The 20,281-nt window shown below is 48.8% G+C and overlaps 1 protein-coding gene across 2 annotated transcripts in view; it reads right to left on the bottom strand.

Moving 5' to 3' along the window:
* Cit (citron rho-interacting serine/threonine kinase) overlaps nucleotides 1-20,281 on the bottom strand; it is a 166,973-nt gene that overhangs the window by 121,160 nt on the left and 25,532 nt on the right. For both annotated transcript variants that reach the window (XM_028765441.1, XM_028765442.1), the window contains exons 5-8: nucleotides 17,543-17,685; nucleotides 15,699-15,789; nucleotides 6,194-6,397; nucleotides 4,477-4,630 (exon numbers count right to left, since the gene is read on the bottom strand). In XM_028765441.1, the coding sequence (XP_028621274.1) occupies nucleotides 4,477-4,630; nucleotides 6,194-6,397; nucleotides 15,699-15,789; nucleotides 17,543-17,685 (592 nt within the window). The remainder of the gene's footprint in view (nucleotides 1-4,476; nucleotides 4,631-6,193; nucleotides 6,398-15,698; nucleotides 15,790-17,542; nucleotides 17,686-20,281) is intronic.

The following is a 20,281-nucleotide window of genomic DNA, read 5'->3' as shown; positions in this document are numbered from 1 at the left end:
TCATGTTGAGAACACTGAGAGGGCTGTGTCAGGGAGTGAAAGCCCACATGCTGCCTCTCCAGGACTCGCCAGAGACACTCAAGGAGAGATTTCATGGTCACCTCCCGCATTTACGAGTTTGTCATCCTTGAGACATCGAGGCCTTGGGGGAAAGGTGTAAGTGTGCCAGTTCCGTTGGGGGGAAAACGTTTTAAAAGATGTGCTCTGGGGGTATGTCAGACAGCAAAACCTTCCCACTGACAGGAGCAGGGAGATACCAGGAAACCCCCTAAGTATGAAAGTGGAGAGCTCAGACTGGCTCCCAGGACTTGAGAGAAAATCAAGCCAGGTTAGAAAGAATCTGAAACACTGGAACAGCATCAGACAACCTAGGGCAAGGAGTCCCTACTGATACCTGGAGCTCAGCCCTGAAATAATGCCACTAGTAAGAGGTAGAAAACACACCGATGCATGAGGCCGGGAACAAACATCTGAGCAGCGATGGGTGCCTGAACACTGTCCTGTGTGGCAGTAACTCTTCACAGAGTTGCTGACTTACTGGAAGAATAGAAACACTTGAACTGGTCAGGTGCCATGACAACTCTAAGGGGCAGCACCTAAGAGGGCAAGGATGCTCTACCTGCTGCCCCTGAGCAGAAGTGGAAGTGAGTCTTCCCTCCCCTGCTACCACCATCCCTCGTGGTGTCAGTCATCAACCTGCCTGGACCCTTCTTAAATTGCATGTCTGCATCCTGCCAGGACCACCTCTTGAGATAATGTGTTTTCGACGATTATTGCCTGCTGTGTTAAGCAGCACCTCCTTTCATTGGTTACAACAAGAAAAAGAAGAATTAGGGGTGAGACAGCAAAGAGGCTAATGCTGCTCTCATCAAGGGACAATATCTTGTTGTGGGAAGCAGAAGTGTTCAGTGGAAATCACAAGGCATTGAAGCTCTGACCATGAACTTGGGAAACCTGACGACTGCAAGGTTTCTGGGCTGATGAGAGTCACTCCATGTGTGTTTGTGAGAAACACAACTGGACAAAGGCGTAATTTATGTTAGAAAACAGCTCAAATCTCGAGTACAGCAGTGTCCTGATTCACAAGGCCCTGAGCTGATTGCAAACACACCCAGAAAAAGGAGAAACACCTGCTAGCAGACACTGGATGACTACCGTACCTCTCTGCATGGCCAGGGCTCACCAAGCACCTAGCAATCCTCAGAGAGAACAAAGTCCCCAGCCCCGGCTGACCTACCCTAAACTGAGACAAGCCACACTGAAACAAACACCATGTGATATGGTCTGAAACAGGAGAGGGGCCCGCATTGTAAAAACTGCTGAAATCCATGGAAAGTCTCTCATTTAAGTAAGAATATTATAAGAAAAATCTCGTCTGAGTTTTGACAAGGGGGGGCGCTGTTCTGTCAGAGCTATCCACATTGGGGACAAGGGAGCAAAAGGTCCAGAGGTACTGCGTCAACTCTGCAGCTTTTCTGGAAGTTTCTAAGTTCAAAATACAAGGCTGACTGAAATTAAAAGGATTTCTTTAAGCAAGCCTATTTTGTGAGTCTTCGGAGCTGCTAACGACACCAGGATCTGGCAGTCGATGAAAGGCATCAAGGTCTCTATGGGTTTGTGCTTGGGGAGGGGGGGGGTGCATGCATGTGTGCACTCGTGCATGCTGGGAACCAAACTGTGGTCCTCTGGACAAGCAGCAGGCGGTCTTACCTAGCGAGCCTCCTCCGTAGCCCTTTCTCCACATTCTGAAAGAGCACTTCTGTCCAGTCCCCCATGGCCTCCGAAGGCCGCTACACTCATCTGTGCACACCCCTGCCATATGCACATGTGCACATAACAATAAGTAAAATAAAACCTCTCTTTAAAAGTACTGGAGGGACACCGTGTCTATGCTGAGCACCCACTCCACCCCCTGCTGCTGTTCCTGGCCCCCAATTCCCTAAACAAAACCCCACAAATACTATTCAGGACATTTCCAAATCAGATGTTGAGGCAGGCCATCCCGATGTCACTCAAAGTAGACAGGAAGATGCTAGCCCAGTATATGCAACTGATGTGTCATTCTGTATACAAACGAACTTGGGCAGCCTCGGATTTGGGGGCCCAACAGGGAGGGACATCGTCCCTGGAACCATTCCCCCTTCCAACAGGGAGGGCAAACTCTCCTGGCAAAAGCAACATGAAATCCTACCAAAACACAAAATAAAGTTACTCAGATAATTACCCACCATTCACCGACTCACCTAAGTGGAAGTGTGTCGTTAGGGATAATTAGCAAGCTCATGCATAAAAACATTAATTGCTTGTTCAAGAAGATGAGATAAAAAGGCAAGACAAGGAAAGATTAAGGACCTGAATAGCATCTAAAGGATAGTCTATCAAATTTCTCCACGAGCACTGACGGAGAGAATGAAAATATATTACTGATTAAAAAAGTCTCACCTTAGAAAACTGGGAGGGGGTTGTCTGAATCTTAGGAAGATGAACCATCGTGTCTGTCTACCCAATGCTACGGCTAAGAACTTAAACACCTCTTTTTAAAGGCCGTGGGTGAAGACTTGGTTATCATACTACTGCAAGGTGGTGGCACCTTCATAGGTGGGCCTGGTGAGTGGGTGAGGTCACTGCAGGATCCCAAAGGGGATATTGAGGTACAGGTCCTCCCCTCTGTGTGCTTCCCACCCACCCTGAGGTAGATGAACCTCTCACGGCGTGCTCCCACTGTGGAGCACTAAGCTACCACGGGCCCAAAACATCAGAGCACAGAGGCCAGGGGCTGAAACCTCTGATGATCATCAGCCCTAATCACCTCTCTCTCGCTTCAGGTTGATTTTCCTTGGATATTTTACCACACGGCAGAAGGCTAGCACACAGAAGAAAAGCTGTCAGAAAGGCTCTATAGAAATACAGTCTGCTGAAATACCTCAGCAGGTGGTTAGAGAAAATCAAAACGGCCTCTGGCTCAAAATACTAGATCTCAACAATGATACTGTTGTCAACTGGACAAAACCTAGACTCATTTAAGAAACGGGACACCTGTGGGAGGTTACCTTGTTTGCCTTAACTCAAGTGGTTAAGAGCCGCCCACTGTGGGCGGCACCATTCCCTGGGCAGAAGCCTGGACTGTTCCAGCTGAGAGGAGCTGAGCTGAGCTTAGGTGAGCAGCAACTGTCATTGCTCTGCTTCCTGCTTGTGGATATGAACCGCCAGCTGTTTCAAGCTCTTGCCACTCTGACTCTGCCACCAACCTGGTCTGTACCCTTGAACTGTGAGCAGAGTAGACCCTTTCTCCTTGAAGTTGCTTCAGTCAGCGTACCTTACCACAGCAACAGGAAAAAGTCAAGATGCCAGCCAGCCACTCTTACACCTCAACTGAAGGCTTAAGAGGTTACACAGTCCCTCATCGTAAATAATCGGGACACATTTTTTTTTTCTCTCTGAATTTAGAATATTTACATCTAGAAAACATGAGATAGACATCAGGACCCATGTCTGAGCACAGATCTCCTGCATATCCCACACATATAGCCAGAGGTATTTTATATATTTAATGCAAACACTCATGAGGGTGCACACTCAGCGGGGAATTTTCCACTTGGGATATCATACTGGAGCTCAAAACTTTCAGATTTTGGAGTATTTCTTTTTTCCTTTTCTTTTTTCTTTCTTTTTTTTCTTTTTTTTGATTAGGGACTTTCAACCTGTAATCACAGCTCCAATTAGAAGCTCAGACTTGACACCTAAAAACAGCTTCCACTTCCCCTGCCTCCCATCAGCACCAAAAATAAAGTAAACACAACACGCAACAGGACGGCCAATCCCTTACTGTGTGCTAGTCACCGGGCCAGGTCATGGGGGTCACCTTCAATCAACAACACACTAGAAAGTCCTCAGAACAAAATCACCAATACTGATCCATAAAAAAGAAACGAACACACTTCTTGGTGGTGTTGATGGTAAATCAGATTCTTGTTCCTAATGAACTGATTCGGTTCACACTGATTACACAGTGAAGTGTGACTGAGACCTTGAATGCATGCGGTTCTGATGCTCCGTGCTTCTGAGCAGAGAAGCGCCACAGAGGAAGGGCATCAACACAGCCAGGCATTCACGCTCTCAACCCAGGCTCGGCCCCAGACAGAGCCCCAGCTGCCGACCTCTGCCTCTCCTCACCCCACTTCGGAAGATGAAATACCCGGGCTGTGTTTCCTCTTGGAAGAAACTGACAGACCCAAGGACAACCTTTGAACTCTGCCACTTGCACTTCTAACTCCTAGAAATTTTCTGATGGCCATGGAGAGACAGGGCTTGGTAAATGACCCACTTAGGCGGAGATCATCAGTAATCAAAGACGGCTGCATCGTTAGCGCTTTCTACGGCTGTAAATAACTGAAGGCCTTATTTATGGCCGCTGCAGGCAGCTTCGCAACAGTTCTCAATCCCAAACCCCAGCTGAAGGAGGCACACTGTACTTACAGTTACGAATGTTATTCCAGTCGGTTCTGGCAAAGAAAGGGTGGCAACAGAGACCCTCGAACTTCAGTCTCTCTTTCTGGACACACAGCAAACTCTGAAGCAGATCAAGGAGATCACTGCTAACTTTGGGGTCATCTGGGAACTTCAAAAAACACTATTCAAAAAAGAAAAAAAGATTTCCTTAGCCGTGATTCTGTTCATGTCCTGAAGCGAAGAGGGGAGATGGCTCACACATGCAGGCTCCTTTCATTCTTTTTTTTTTTTTTGAATAAAAAGTTTTGTGCTCTTATAACTTTAGACCAAAGGCATGTTCCAGAAATAAGTGGCCTGCTCACATTAGCAGGCCTAGTCCTTTTGTTGGGGTTCAACGTCCTTTGTGACTTGACCTGTGCATCGCTCTCCCGTGGAAGCTCCCACACTCCCCATCTCTCTCTCTCTGTTGTCCGACAGCAATGAGCTATTTCGAGCTCCCTGTACAGCTCATGCTGTTCTTGGCCTAGAACCAGCACCGCCCTGCAGCTCGCGCTGGCCACTTCTCCACCTGCCATCCCCTCTGCATTCCACACTTCTTTGCATTTGTTTCTTTTCTTTTCTTTTCTTTTCTTTTTTTTTTGTTTTTCGAGACAAGGTTTCTCTGTGTAGCCCTGGCTGTCCTGGAACTCACTCTGTAGACCAGGCTGGCCTCAATCTCAGAAATCTGCCTGCCTCTGCCTCCCAAGTCTTGGGATTAAAGGCCTGCGCCACCACTGCCCGGCTCCAGATCCTTTTTTTTTTTTTTTTGAAACAGGGTGTCATATAGCACAGGCTGGCCTCAAACTCAAAATATAGCCTGGGGGTTGGAAGTCCTTGAACTCCTGATCCAACGGCTACCGCCCACCCACTTGTGCTCCAACTCTGTACGGCTGGCCGGCCATGATGTGCTGTGTGGCTTCTGAGGCACGGTGAGGAGAGAAGGTGGAGACGGCTCCCTGATCACCGCTGATGACCTGGCTCCTAGTGGGACCTAAGGCAGCTCAGCTAAGCCTGGGTTACTGACCTGAGGTGGAGGATGGGAATGAGCTCCAAGGGTTATCGACAGAGAAATTTCTACTCAAGAGAAGCCTCAGTAACAGTGTTTGTACAGAATAAAAAAACAAACCCCGCAGCAACCATTCCAGGGAAATGAAAATTGGGTGATAACAGGATTTGAAGGAATGAGGCCTCTTTACTCCTTTAAGCTAAAGCTAAAAATCAGGTTCGTCACAGCCTTTAGAAACGGGCTTAACGAAGCGCGAGTCTACGCCATAGAGGGTGGTGTTACTTCTACTCCAGACGTGCTTGTGTGTGTACACAGACATATGTGACTACAATCCTAACTCGTCTGCTCCCTTCCTCAGAATCAGACAGCCTGTGCCGCCTCAGGCCGTCCCTCAGTCTCTCTGGCTCAGTCTCCTCACCAGCGTGTGAGGTGGTGATCCCTCTGGGGGGTGTTTGAAAAAGAAGACAGCCAAGGAGCTACCTGGTGGAGTCCAAGACTCACACGTGTGCACATCTGACAACCGAGAACTCAAGGTGCAGTTCGCAATCAATAAAAGATGGAGCCGGGTGGCAGCCGTTTGTCCTCTTTGGTGTGACCTAACGTGAGGAGGCGCCCTCCCGATGACTGGCCCTCAAGAGAAAGCTCAGAGCTGCTCTGCTCTGCACCTCAGCATCACTTCAAATCCCAACGACCCTTCACCTGGAAGTTCATGATGTTGTTGAAGGTCCGGGCAGAGGTTCCCTCTGTGAACGGGGTCCTCCCGTAAACCATCTCATAAGCCACCACTCCCACAGACCACCAGTCACACTCCAGGCCGTAGGTGCCCCTTCGGTCCTCGTTCATCACGGTCAACACTTCCGGAGCCATGTAATCCGGGGTCCCAATGGGGAGTTTGGCGTCCACCTGGAAAGTCAGAAAGTAAAATGGACACAGCGCCCTCTCGATTACCTTCCAGTGGGTGCCAACACCAGCATCAGACGCCAGCCGACTGGCCACTACTGATTACTGCCTACCCAGGCGTTTAAACCTTGTGTCGAGTGGCATGCTGTCAGGAAATGCCAATGCTCTACTGACGTTTAAAAGGACAGGGTGGGGTGTGTGCCTAAAACAACACAAAGGCAAGCCGGGTTTGTTGATGAAGGATTCATTACCCAACTGTTTTATGGTGGATTTCCCGGTACAAGCTACTGATATGCCAGAACTTCTTGGCAGTACTGAGGAACTGGACCCAGGGCCTTGTTCGAGAGAAGTAAACATTCCTTCTGCACCCGAGCTACATTCCCAACTCAACAGAACTTATACTTCTTCTATTAAAAAATAAAAAAATGGGGCGGTGGTGGCGCACGCCTTTAATCCCAGCTCTTGGGAGGCAGAGGCAGGTGGATTTCTGAGTTCGAGGCCAGCCTGGTCTACAGAGCGAGTTCCAGGACAGCCAGGGCTACACAGAGAAACCCTGTCTCGAAAAACCAAAAAATAAAAAAAAAATAAAAATAAATAAAAAATATAAAATATAAATGGCAAAATGGGGCTGGGGAGATGACTCTGTCAGAAAAGCATGAGTGTGGAGACTTCAGTTCGAATCCCCAAGACCTGCATAAGAAACTGAATGTGGGGGTGGTGCACTGGGGAGGCTCACGTGAGGGGACCCCAGGGGCTTGCTGGTAGCCAAGCTAGTAAAACTGGTGAACCCTGGATTCAGTGAAGAAGAGACCCTGTGTTGACCTCTGGCCTCCCTACCCATGCACACACACACACACACACACACACACACACACACACACGTGCACACTCACATTCACTGCATATGCAGAGAGAGGGGGGAGGGGAGCGAGAGGGGGAGAACGATGAACATGGATCACAAAGTCTCAATATGCATCTATGACATAAGACCAATGATCTATCCATGAGAAACTGGAGGCTGGCTGGCAACACAAGACAGCACAAAGTCGGACAACAGTTCAAGTCTGGGGAAAAAAAATGGAAACAGGCCTTGGGACCCGCTTCTACCTTCAGCCCACCTACGGGGCAGTGTGAAGAGTAAGTCCCAGGCAGGCTGCATGTTAATGAGATGGCCTTCCTCATTCCCAAATACTGCTCCTATGGCCCCTCACTGTTTGAAAACCAGGTCCCTCCAACCCACTAGCGCCCCGGCACTGCCCTTGGCAAAGACAGACCAGGACACTGTGGGAAGTCTTTTGACAGAGTCAAGTATATCCATTACAGGGACGGTCCCCATCTCCTAAGAATTTCTGTTTTACTGTTGAATGCCTTTGTTTCTTGAAATGATTCTGATCAAAGAGTCAGCCTCCCTGACCCTCGCTGGGGATCCATTAAGTCGGCAACCCCTCTCATCTTCAAAACTGTTTTTCAAGTTTTACTGAGCAGAAAATGGGAAGGTCTGAGGACACCTGTCTATCCGCCCGTCTTTCCTCCTGCCCATCAAAGCAGAGAATGACTTCAGATACAGAGTGTTGACAGCTGCCCTGGGACCATAGCGTCTGTGGTCTTCCCTTAGATCAGCAGTTAGATGGTATAGACAAACTTATTATTAAAGGATAAAAAGTGCCCCCAACAGAACCCAAAGATCTGGGGGCTATGGCCATGGTCCCTTAAGGCTGGACTTTACATCAAGAAAGCAGATTTAGGCCAGGCATGGTTGACATACGAGTTCTGTTCTAGGCCAAACAGGGTTTGCATAGCAAGACCTGCTGAAGGAAAGGAGGAGGGTAAGGAGGACAAGAAGGAGGAAGGAGAAGAGGAGAGGGAGGGAGAGGAGGAAGAAGAGGAGGAAGGAGAAGAAGAGGAGGAGAAAGAGGAGGAGGGATAGGAGGAAGGAGAAGAGGAGGAGGAGGGAGAGGAGAAAGAAGAAGAGGAGGAGGGAGAGGAGGAAGGAGAAGAGGAGGAGGAGGGAGAGGAGGAAGGAGAAGAGGAGGAGGACCATGCTGGCGAATTTGCTTTGCTTTGATTTCAGAGCTTCAGGAGAAAGGGGAAGTTGTGAGGGCTGGCACTACAAAGCCTCCTTGCCCAGTGACGGGGTTACATGGAGCTCTTTCAACTATGACGTCAAGTGTGTCCATCCTCCTACCCGAGGAATGAGGTTATCTCATTCCCTCGCTCGCATGTGTAGGTGTACATACGTGTGCATATGTGTGGATATGAACATATAAAACACATATAAACACTGTGATTATCCCATTCCTTTTTCACATGGATATATATGAGGAATATCAGAATATTTCTGTAGCTTTCATACTCTTTCCCTTATGTATTTATAGACACGCAGACACACGTGTACCTATAATACCTTCCAATGCCGAAATGATTCCGTTTCCTGCCCTCCCGCATCCCTACCTCCTGTCCCCTTCCCCTCCCCCATTCCTCGGGCCCACACTCTCATGGAGGTTTTCCTGGCCTCCAACACAGGAAATAGTGTGAAGCTGGTATTTCTGACACTGTTCTCTGGACAACAGCCTTTCACTATAGACTCGTTTGAGAACCCGCAACAGTCACCTTGTATGGGAAACAGGCAGACCTGTGCCGGGGGCAACGGTGAAGACACGCAGGGGAACACTGAGTGCTGACAGACACACAATGTGACTTAACCTTGAACCCAAAAGGAGCTAGCCCTGGGTACGGCCCTGATGTCGGCAGCCTGAGCCTAACCAATTCAACCTCTAAGTCTCTTGAAAGAGCTCGGACCATGCCATTGTCACTTAACATCCTCTGCATTGGTTAGAGTCTGTTTTACTGCCATGTGGGATGTTCCAGAATGTTCTGTCCTCCTTGTTGGCAGGGTCACTTGTTCACGTCCAGTGAGCTGACCCTGGCCAGGTGACACAATCAAAGGGTATAAACTGTCAACACCTCATTTAAGTCAGACAGTCCTGCAACTCAACTCCTCTTATCTCAGAATAGAAATGTGTAGATATACTTACATATCCTAATTACTTATGCCTGATAACTATCTAAATTCCATTAGCAATCTGAGCTAGAAAGCTATGAAGGCAAACTTGCTGGTGGTGTCCTCTGCATGCAACTTCAACCACAGTGCTCGTTAGCGGCTGACAAAGGGTTCACTGATTACCAAGTTTCTGTTGGCCACTGACTTCCGTCCCAGCATCGCGCGCTCTCATGTGGTCATGAGGGCTTCCCCACAAGCTCTCCCTCTCTTCTGACTCTAATACAGCAGCCAATCTGAGTGAGATATTCAAAGTGTCCTAGCCACTCCAGCTGCCCAGGCGGCGCACTGTCTGACAGGACCCGGGTATTGTTCAACTTTAATTCTTACTCCGCTGACAAAGAAAATAAAACCAGTCCAACAGAGACACAAGAGCCGGAGACGGAGTGCCTGCCACGTTTTAGGAAGAAAGGGAAAAAAAGGCAGTGAGGAATGGTGGACAAGCAGAGTACATCTGGAAACTCAGCAGATTCTTTTTGGAAATGGAGGAGCCTGAGTGGCGGTTCTGCGGCAAGGAAAGCACGCAGGCAGTGGTGGCGCACGACTTTAATCCCAGCACTCGAGAGGCACGGGCAGGTGGATCTCTGACTTTGAGACCAGCCTGGTCTACAGTTCCAGGACACTCAGGGGTACACAGAGAAACCTTGTCTTAAGAAACAAACAAATAAAACAAATGAAGAACACATGGTGATCCCACAGAGGAGACAGTTTGGCTTCCAGCACCCAGAGCAGGAGGCTCCACACCACCTGAAACCTAGCTGGGGGATGGCGGGTGAGAATCAGACGCCCCCTCCTGGAATCTATGGGAACTGCATATGCATATTACATATCATCACAAACATACACATAATTTTTACATAAATCTTTAAAATATGGGAGGAAACTATTCTCTTTACACCATTGCCATACGAGGCTGAGATGTGAAATTATGTAAACAATGTTTCCTCGTAGCACTCATGCTCACACACATATGCACACAAGTGCACATGCACACACACGGACACACACCTGCAGAAGTAGGAGTAAGTCTCTGTTTCTCTCATTTCTAGCTGTGGGGTTGGGAAAACCTACACACACCCCCACCCCCAGAGTTTGGGTCCGAGAGAAGGGGTAGAGGAAGAGGAGAGGGCCGAGCCACAGGAGCGATTCCTCTACATCTATGTGACAGGCACTCTTCTGTCTATAAAGACACAAGACAGGGAACAGGAAAACAGCGGGAAGGGAAGAAGTCTTCCCTCCTTCTTAGGTGTGAAAAGAATTTTTGCCTCTGGGCTTCCAGCTCCTGGAGACCGATTACTACGCACACTCATCTAGTTTTATTTAAAAGCCCCTTTACATCTAGTTCCCCGAGAGCCAGGAGAGGCATGTCAGCTGTCCGCCCTTCTCTGAGACTCCAATAAGGGAAGTGGGCCTAAGTCACACAGAGGGCCCTGAGGTCACCTGGCCCATGGTCCTGCTGACTAAGGGAAAGTACACTGACACTGTCTTCTGAATGAGAGGCATGAAATGAAGGTGACAGGGGCTGGAAACAATCACCTGACTCATCTAAGACTTAAATCCTCACATAACAAGAGGACGTCTGGAAATGAACAGAGGTCCACGGACTTCCAGGTGACGTGCAAGGAATTCAACACCTGTGAACTGAGAGGCATGCGTGTGCAAATGTGAACTGGGAGGCATGCGTGTGCAAACGTGAACTGGGGGGCATGCGTGTGCACATGTGAACTGGGAGGCATGTGTGTGCACATGTGAACTGGGGCGCATGTGTGTGCACATGTGAACTGGGAGGCACGAGTGTGCAAATGTGAGGAGGATGACACCGGACACACTTTCTACACACACGCACACGCACACACACACACAAAACACCACCCCACCAAGCATGTAGAGGTCACAGGACAACTTGCAGACCTCAGTCCTCCCCTTCCTGCTTGTGGGTTCGAGGTAGAGAACTCAAGTTCTCAGACTTGGCAGCAACCACCTTTAACCTGCTGAGCCATCTTGCCCGTCCTTCTCTGCCTTGTTTTTTGAGAGAGGATCTCTCACTGATCCTGGAGCTCACTGCTTCTCCAAGGCTAACTGACCAGGCCCAGGCTCCCCGGCTCTGGAGTCTCACTGTGCACCATCATGCCTGACCTTTTCACGTGGGGCTGAATGCAGGTCCTCCTGCTCACAAGACAGCACTGTACCAAGAGTCATAGCCCCAGCCCAGACTGTAGTTTATAGTACAGTCATAATACAGAAACTGAGCAGAGCCTACGTTAGGCCTATAAACTAGCTACCCAGCGTGAACACGGTCGGCTCTCCACCCACCATTAATCAGAGACAAAGCAATAGAATTTCTCCTCGATCAGCCCACATGACGTAGACTCTGAACTGCTGTTCATCTACAATAAAAGGACCCTTATATTTAACACTGCTAAAGGGGCTGGGGAGATGGCTCAGCGGGTAGAGCATGTGCCAGAGGACCTGGATTCTAGGGCCGGAATCTACGGAGAGCCAAGCACGGTGGCAACTGCATTCCAGCACTCCTAAGAATCCCCCGGAACCCACTGGCTGGCCAGCCTGGCGTATATATAGAAGAAACTACAAAGAGATCCCAAATCAGACAAGGTGCAACTCGAGGCCTGGCGCTGGAGGTTATCCTGACTGCTACATGTTCACACATACATGCATGCATGCGTGCACACACACTCATCCATAGATGCACGCATACCCACACATACATGCAGATCCAAACATACACACAGACATGCTTCACACATCACTCACACATGCACACTCACACACACGCTCACACCCCATACACACACATACATGCACACTCACACACACACTCACATATCTCATACACACACCCACACATACGTGCACTCACGTGCACACTCGCACACACGCTCACACCCCATACACACATACATGCACACATGCGCACACATCTCATACACACACACATAGATGCATGTGTGTGCAGACACACCGACACACCGAGACACACACACACAAACACACACACACACAATTAAATACCACAAATCTGTTAAATTGTCCTCATCCGCCTTTCGCATTCTGTCCCTAACAGCACAGGGAGGGGAGATGTGCTCTCAAGTGTGTCTGAGCATCGTGACTCCAAGACCAACAAACCCGAGTGTCTCCCGTCTGGAGAGCCGACTGCTGCAGCTCGAACTGAGGAGGCAGTGGAGAGACTGACTGCAGATTCAGGCGCAGGGGTCTGCTTTTTTTTTTTTTTTTTAAGACAAGAGTCTAGCCCTTGTCTATACTAGGTAGACCAGGCTACCCTAGAACTTGCTATATAGAGACCAGGCTAGCCTCTAACTCACAGGGCACGCTGTTCACCCTCTCATAATTCACCCAGTGGTGCTGGTAAACCATCATCTATTTTTTCTCCGTGGGCTTTTCTTACTGCAGACACACGTTGCCAACTCTCTAATTATTTAATTTTCAGAGGCTTCTCAGACCACAGTCGACATTTCCAACCCAGGGTGGGTTTTCTTGCCTCCACCCCAGGGTACACTGGGAGAGCTGAAGACATCTGGGGAGGTCATAATGGAGGGATGGGGCAGGCAGATAAAGCCAGGAGAGATCAGGGACTTAGCTAGACATCCAATCACACACAGCACAGGTCCCACAACAAAGAATTACCAAGACCCAGACGGCAATGGTGAAGGATTTACTGTCGAGCTATAAACCTTTCATCTAATATTTTCCCAAACACATCAGGTTATTAATGTCGCTAATATAGTTTGTGAGTTTCTGAATCCTAGGAAAGTTTTATGCTGTTTAATCTGTTCCCAGTGCATTTCTCCAATAAAGTCAATGTCTGTGCTTTCGCATCTATTTCTGAATCGTCCGTCCCTTGGGATGGGAAGGGAGGAGAGCCTCGGTGGGTCCCAGGGCCTCGCCCACAGAAAGTGCATCCCCTGCCACGGAGCTGCACCCTCGATGCCCTTTTTAAAAAAGATAGTAGATATGGATTTATCAGCTTATGAAATAAAATATTTCCCTGTGGTTTTTATGTCCAAACGTCCTTAATGCTATCTATTTTGGAATCTGAAACATAAAATGGCAAGACAGTGGTGGTGCACACCTTTAATCCCAGCACTTGGGAGGCAGAGACAGGCGGATTTCTGAGTTCGAGGCCAGCCTGGTCTACAGAGTGAGTTCCAGGACAGCCAGGCTATACAGAGAAACCCTGTCTCGGAAAACAAACAAACAAACAAACAAAAACAAAATCATTTGATTCTACATTTTTTTTTTAATTTTTCTGTATTACGTTTATTCATTTATTCCCTGTCGTGTGTGTGTGTGTGTGTGTGTGTGTGTGTGTGTGTGTGTGTGCAGGTGCCACCGTGCACACGTGCACACGTGGGCTCAGAGGACAGTTTGTGGAGGTGACTTGAGTTTCCTTCCTTCTACCATGCGGGCCCAGGGATGGAACTCAGGTTATGAGAACTGACAGTAAGCACCTTATCACGATGATTCATGTCATCAGCCCCTGATCACACAGTTCTTAATTTGAATACATAAATAAATTATCAGAAGGTAACCTGAGTGGCTGGAACGATGGCTCAGCTGTGAGCATTTGCTGCTGGTCTAAAGGAACCAACTTTGAGGCCAGGCAGGGCACAGCATCCTGTAACTTTAACTTTGGGGAATCTGTCGCCCTCTTCTGGCCGTCTCAGGCATGCACACATGTGGCACATATTCACACACACACAGTCACACACACACACACACAGTCACACACATACACACACAGAGACACACACAGAGACACACACACAGATAAAAATAATAATGCCAGGTAGTGGTGGCGCACGCCTTTAATCCCAGCACTTGGGAGGGAGAGGAGGGAGAGGCAGGGGGATCTCTGTGTTTGTTGCTAGCCTGGTCTACAAAGTACGGATTTATTTGCTCTAGTCATTTGAAGTCTAAGGAAGCTTTTCCCTTAGACCTGTCCTTCCTACACAAGCAACCTCGAATTTACATTTCACTAGGACAGCCAGGGCTACACAGAGAACCCCTGTCTCAAAATCCAGTAATAATAACAAATAATAATGAATCTTTTTAAAAGAATAGAACCTTAAAATAAAAAGAAAGTAATGCTGGATTTGGGCAGCATGGAGGCTGTTTTCCTAGAGGCCTAACGCTAAGTAAGTTACCTCAGAAAGTTCTCAGAGCGGCAGAACACACAAGACCAGATTCCAGAGTGCACAGAGCTAACACAGCTCTGAGCCTTTTCCTAATATCAACCTAATAATATCCACCTTTCCCAGAGGAATCTGGGGATGAAAAAGTAATTTTACATATTGTCCTTCATATAAAGGACTTAAGTCTCAGGCCTGGGGGTGCTCTGAAGAGCGGTCTCTCCAACCTCTGGTTTTATGCATTTTAAGTAGAATCTACAGCTTCTAGAGAGAGGATTTGCTCCAGTCACCAAGCGGCTCAGACTGGAAGCTAAGGAAGCTTTTCCCTCAGACCTGCCCTTCCTACACAGCCAACCTCGAATTCACATTTCACTAGGAGCCTACTTTATGAGAGGATTCTTAACTCTTTGTCTTCTTAATTTGGTCATCTTCCTTGAAAGCAGCCTCAGTCTTGCTCTCAGAGGCTCCTCTCCTGGCTTTCTATTAGCATGTGCAACGTGACTTAACTTTTCCAACGGCCCAAGACTTGAAAATGATTCTGTGAATATCAGCATCCTGATACCTCAGGACATTTAATTCCCAGTCTCTAGTGCTAGTGACGAATTTCAATTTCGCAGCATATGGAGAGCATTTAAGAAAAAGAAGGTCATATCTCATCAAAATATTTTAAAATGAAGCATGATGACATAACAGAACACAGTCTCTAGAAGGGAAAGGAAGGGAAGGGGAAGGGGAAGGGGAAGGGGAAGGGGAAGGGGGAGGGGGAGGGGGAGGGGGAGGGGGAGGGGAAGGGGAAGGGGAAGGGGAAGGGAGAAACAAATGAGCATTTTCCTTTCTTTTTAAGGAAATAAGAATATCCAGAGATGGCAGGGTACTAACAGGTATTAACATAAGGGCAGTGCCATCTGGGGGACATCCCTGAACCCTCCATCCCCACTCCTACCCCCAGAAGAGTCAAACCCTGGCAGAGGAGGCCTGAAGTGCTGCTCACCATGGTATCCTGTCAGATTCATGAGGACCCCAGAAGGCTCTTTACCGTATGGAACCCCTGAGCTGGCTCACTCCACTTTCTAATCACCTTATTTGAATTCATCTTAGCAGCTGATCCAAAATCCACCAGCTTGATGTGTCCCGTCCGGTCGATAAGGATGTTCTCTGGCTTGATGTCTCTGTGAGAAGGTCACGGCCTTAGATTAGCATTGTGTTTCTGTCAGTCAGCCACCAGCTACTCATGGAAGCCAAAAGCCTTAGTTCATGTGTTATGCTAGGCAGACCTTCCCTACTGGCAGAGATGAGTGATTAGCACCCGTCTTGAAAACTAAATTTAACTTTTCAAAAGGGAGGGAGAAAGGAAAGCAAATGAAATATTATCAGGTGGCTGGTTTCTGCTGGAGGCTCATGTTTTTACATCGCAAAAATGAAGACCAAAAAACCCAAAGAACTTGCCCAAGGTCATCTGGTTCACAAATGGAAATGTCTTTAATTCTATAGCCCCACTGTGTGTGTGTGTGTGTGTACAAGCATGCATGTATGTATGCTATGGTGTGGACCTGCCCTCCAAACGCCCATGTGTTGCAGGCTTGGACCCCAGAATGACATGACAGGGTGATGGTGGATCCCATAAGAGGTGGCACACAGTGGGGACTCGTCAGGTCACTGAGACCTGCCTTCTGGTTTACACACTTGTCATCAATGAGAAAAACACCTGGAGAAAGAACAGTGTTGCCTTTACACCCTGCTGCAGAGGTTCGAGTCCAGCAGGTGACCTTGCTGCTTTGAGCCTGATGTGGGCATAGGATCTTGGCATCAGGAGTGTGACCGAGCAAAGCAGCTCGCTTTGTGCTGAACAGAAAATAGAGCAGCCAGAGGCCAGGACAAGGCAAACATTTCAAAGGCACCCTCCAGGGATTTACTTCCTCCACCAGTCCCACCTCCCACCTCCCAGAACTCCACACAACATCAAAATGCAGAAAGAATCTTATGTACCGTGTGCAAGCATCACCAGGCAAAAAAAAGCCAATGAGCTGAGGCAGGACTGAAAGGTGGGACATCCAGGGGGGGAGAGAGAGGATTCTGGGAAATCGGCGGGAGAGCTCTGCCCCAACACTGATGCTGACAGGCATGTGAACCTAGGAGAGGTAACTCACCTCGTGGCATGGCTGAGACTAGTTTAAGAAGGGTAACTGAGGTATGAGCTAGCGGAAACAAGCCAAAGCTACTGGGCTACACATTTATTCATATAAGAAGTCTCAGAGTCATTATTTTGGGGAACTCGGGTGGAAAACCCCAAGGTTACACCAAAGTCTGACTCCCTCGTACATTAACCTGTTAATGAAGCCAGAGTCCTCATGACCCTATCCCTCAGCATCGCAGCAGGCAACCAAGAGACACCAGCCCTGAAGGGAAATTTCAAATCATCAGAAGGACCGTCTCCTGTCACTGTGTCTCCACCACAGAGCAGGTGTCATAGATCTAACACAGGCTTTTGTCCAAGGCAACAGGACAAAGGGACCAGCGAAACCTGCACATCCGTGAGCCAGAACGGCCCTTTCTCAGTCACTAGGTGAGTACTTGGTCCAGTGAGGCAGCACTGATTAGCTGCTTTGTTAATTATCACCTTCTCTTCCCAGGATAGGAGCCGGTCCCTCTCCCTGTCACTCTGTTTTCCTACCACAGAGCCCAGAAAAGGGTTCCTGGCCCTACCAGGCTGCATCAGACACCCAGGCCTATGGTCGAATGGATGTGCTGAAATAAGATGCCAGCCATTTTGGAGAGCCGTGAGCTAGCCAATCACAGGCCAGGCTGGCTAAAACTAGATGAAGATGTCTTCTGACCCGGAAGTTACTCAGCCACTCATTTCTATGCAGGAGCCTGTATGTGATTCAGAAAACTTCTCGGTGTGTTCCTGGGCGCCTCACTTACCGATGCACGTATCCCATCTGGTGCACACTGTGGACAGCCAGAATCAGTTCAGCAAGGTAGAACTGGACCATGTTCTCATCTAATTGGTCCTCATATCTATTCAGAAGTGACAACAAATCCCCTCCAGGCTGATATTCCATGACCTGCAGAGAGTGGCAAAGCAATTCATTATTTTACACACCCAGAGAGGGAACACCTCCATCAGGCCCTCAGACAATGTAGTCACGAACCCTGGGCGAAGGACAGCAATGTGTGAGATGGGTCCTCGGGCACAGGTCCTCTGCCCGACAGAAACTGCATACATCATCCCAGAGAACAGAGAGAACATCCACAGACGCCTGCATGACGCTCGCAAGGCAAACCTGAGAAGCTGAAGTAGCCCCTCCTCCTCCGACACCCGCCCAAGTTGACACCCCAGACATTCCCTCTGTCGGATCGGGCACACTGCAGATGGATATTCCTGGAGGGCAGTCATTTCACATTCCCCTCAGCCCAGAGCAGAACTGAGGTGGCGTATGGTAAATGCAACACAAGCTTTCCCTTTTCCACTCAGTGCAGAAGCGTAAAAGTGCAGTTGATGATCTCTTATTAAAAATTTAACAGTGACTATATACCCTTTGGCCTAGCTATTCCACTCTGAACAATTTACTTTATTGGTACTTACAATGCATAGATAAAAGACAGATAAGTAAATAGACTCTCTACTCAATGCTCTATGATAAGGGAAGTGTACTCGAAAATCATCCCAACCCCCATCCATAAGAGACTCGCTAAACTATGGTTCCTCTAAATCATGGGCTCTGACTCGGATATTAAAAACACATGACTCTGGCTATTCACGCTACTGTGGAAAGCTGTCCCCAACTCAGAAAGTGACAGGGTAGTACAGGATAAAGACTAACCTCCATTTTTAATCAGAAGAAAAATTAATTTGTTGGAGTATATAAGAAATAAATCAGAATATGTAACCTCTCAGCTAAAATGCTTGGTTAGAAAAGAAAACTCCATCCTGACGAAGTGAAAGACATCAATGTGAACGTGCACACACCATGTGTGTGTGTATGTGTGTGGTGTGTGTGCAGGTGATACGTACAATAGGCACACACAAGCATTTGTACATGTGTGAACATAGGCACACACCTGCCACGACACACAGGTGGATGTCAGAGGACAACAGGGGTCAGCCAGTCCTTGATTCAATTTTGTCAGGGTCTCTTTGTGGTCTGTCACTACAAAGCCAGATGAGCTGGCCCTCCAGCTTCTGGATATCCTCCTGTTTCAGCTTCCCGCCTCCCTGAAGGATGCCTGGGCCTACCGATGCTCACACTGCGTCTGGCTTTACACGGATGCTGTGGATTTCAACTGAATCCCTCACATCTGCACAGCCAGCACTTTTTACGCTCTAAGCTAAATCTGCAGCCCTCCGTCTTTTTTTGTGAGTCAGGTGAGGCGTTCCTGAGTCCACGCATAACCGGGAGGCCGGTTAGCTTGCTCTGACTCACCTGGTGACTTCACGTCTCAACCTCTCATGGCCAGCCTCTGAGAACTCCAGATAAGACTAATCCCCTTGCTACACTGTGTGAGGGTTGAGCAAGACCTGAAAGAGCCTGGCTCAGTGCCTAGAACCAACGTGAGATCCGGTCCTTCTTCCCCTCCCTCACTGTGTGCTTCCTCTCTGGCTGCAGAGAAGCTCGGACCCACTTGACTGTGCTGCACTTCCCCCGGGGTTCTCTGACCTTTGCTCTAATGTCCATTGTGTCGGCCAGCATCAGCTTGTGTCCAGTCCTCTCAAGAAAGGACACGTTACAATGCTCCTCTGTAGAGAAACACTAAATCCACAGTGATGCTCACCATAACTGTCAACCTGATTGCACTTAGGATCACCATGGAAACACACCTGGGGGGAGGGGTAGCTGTGAGGGTCCGAACAGGAAAGACCCACCCTAGGCGTGGGCAGCACCGCTCCACAGGCAGGGGGTCCTGGGCTGTGAGCACCCGAATTCTCTCTGGATCCCTGACGGTGGACACAATGTGAGCGGTTCCTCACCATCCTGCCGCCGTGCCTTCCCCATGACCGCCCGTAAAGCAGAAGTAAAGCCTTCCTCTCTGCAGCACCTTCTTCCCAAGAATCTGGTCACAGCAATGAGGGAAGAGACGGAGGCATCTACCCAACACTGAATCCCAGGAGCCAGTTCTGGGATGTGAAGTCTCTTCTCCTCCCAAGGTTGGCTTTCCTGTGCTCTTAGGAAACAACTCCAGGCAAGTGTGATGGCGTGTGATGGCTACCCATGGTTGCCAACACCTCAGAGGAAGGACCCTCAACTGAGGGATCACTCCCATCATGCCCTACCCACGGCCTGTGGGCACAGCAGTGGGTGTGTCCTTGACCCCCAGCTCATGGTACTACCCATAAGCAGGCGGCCTGGAAAAGGAAGGTGGCCGGATGGCAGCCTGAGAGCAAGCCAGAAAGGCTTCTCTACCTCAGCTCTTGTCTGAGTTCCTTTCGGGGATGGCCTATGCTCTGAAGTGTCAAATGAAAGCACACCTTTCCTGCCCTAACTGCTTTTGGCTTCTGTTTATCAAGGCAACAGAAAGCTCCTAGAACAAGATGGAAGACTTCTATAAAGACCAGAGCCTCCAGGCTGGTCCTCCTGAAGACTCCGGGAAGTCCACCTAGCACCAGGCTAGCCCAGAAGCAGATGCCGCTGGGGAAACCAGGGACTTGCACAGCCTCTCATA

This window comes from Grammomys surdaster, unplaced genomic scaffold (assembly GCF_004785775.1).
Source record: "Grammomys surdaster isolate TR1022 unplaced genomic scaffold, NIH_TR_1.0 164, whole genome shotgun sequence".
NCBI classification, from domain to species: Eukaryota; Metazoa; Chordata; class Mammalia; order Rodentia; family Muridae; genus Grammomys; species Grammomys surdaster.
This window is presented reverse-complemented; position numbering and strand designations above follow the sequence as displayed.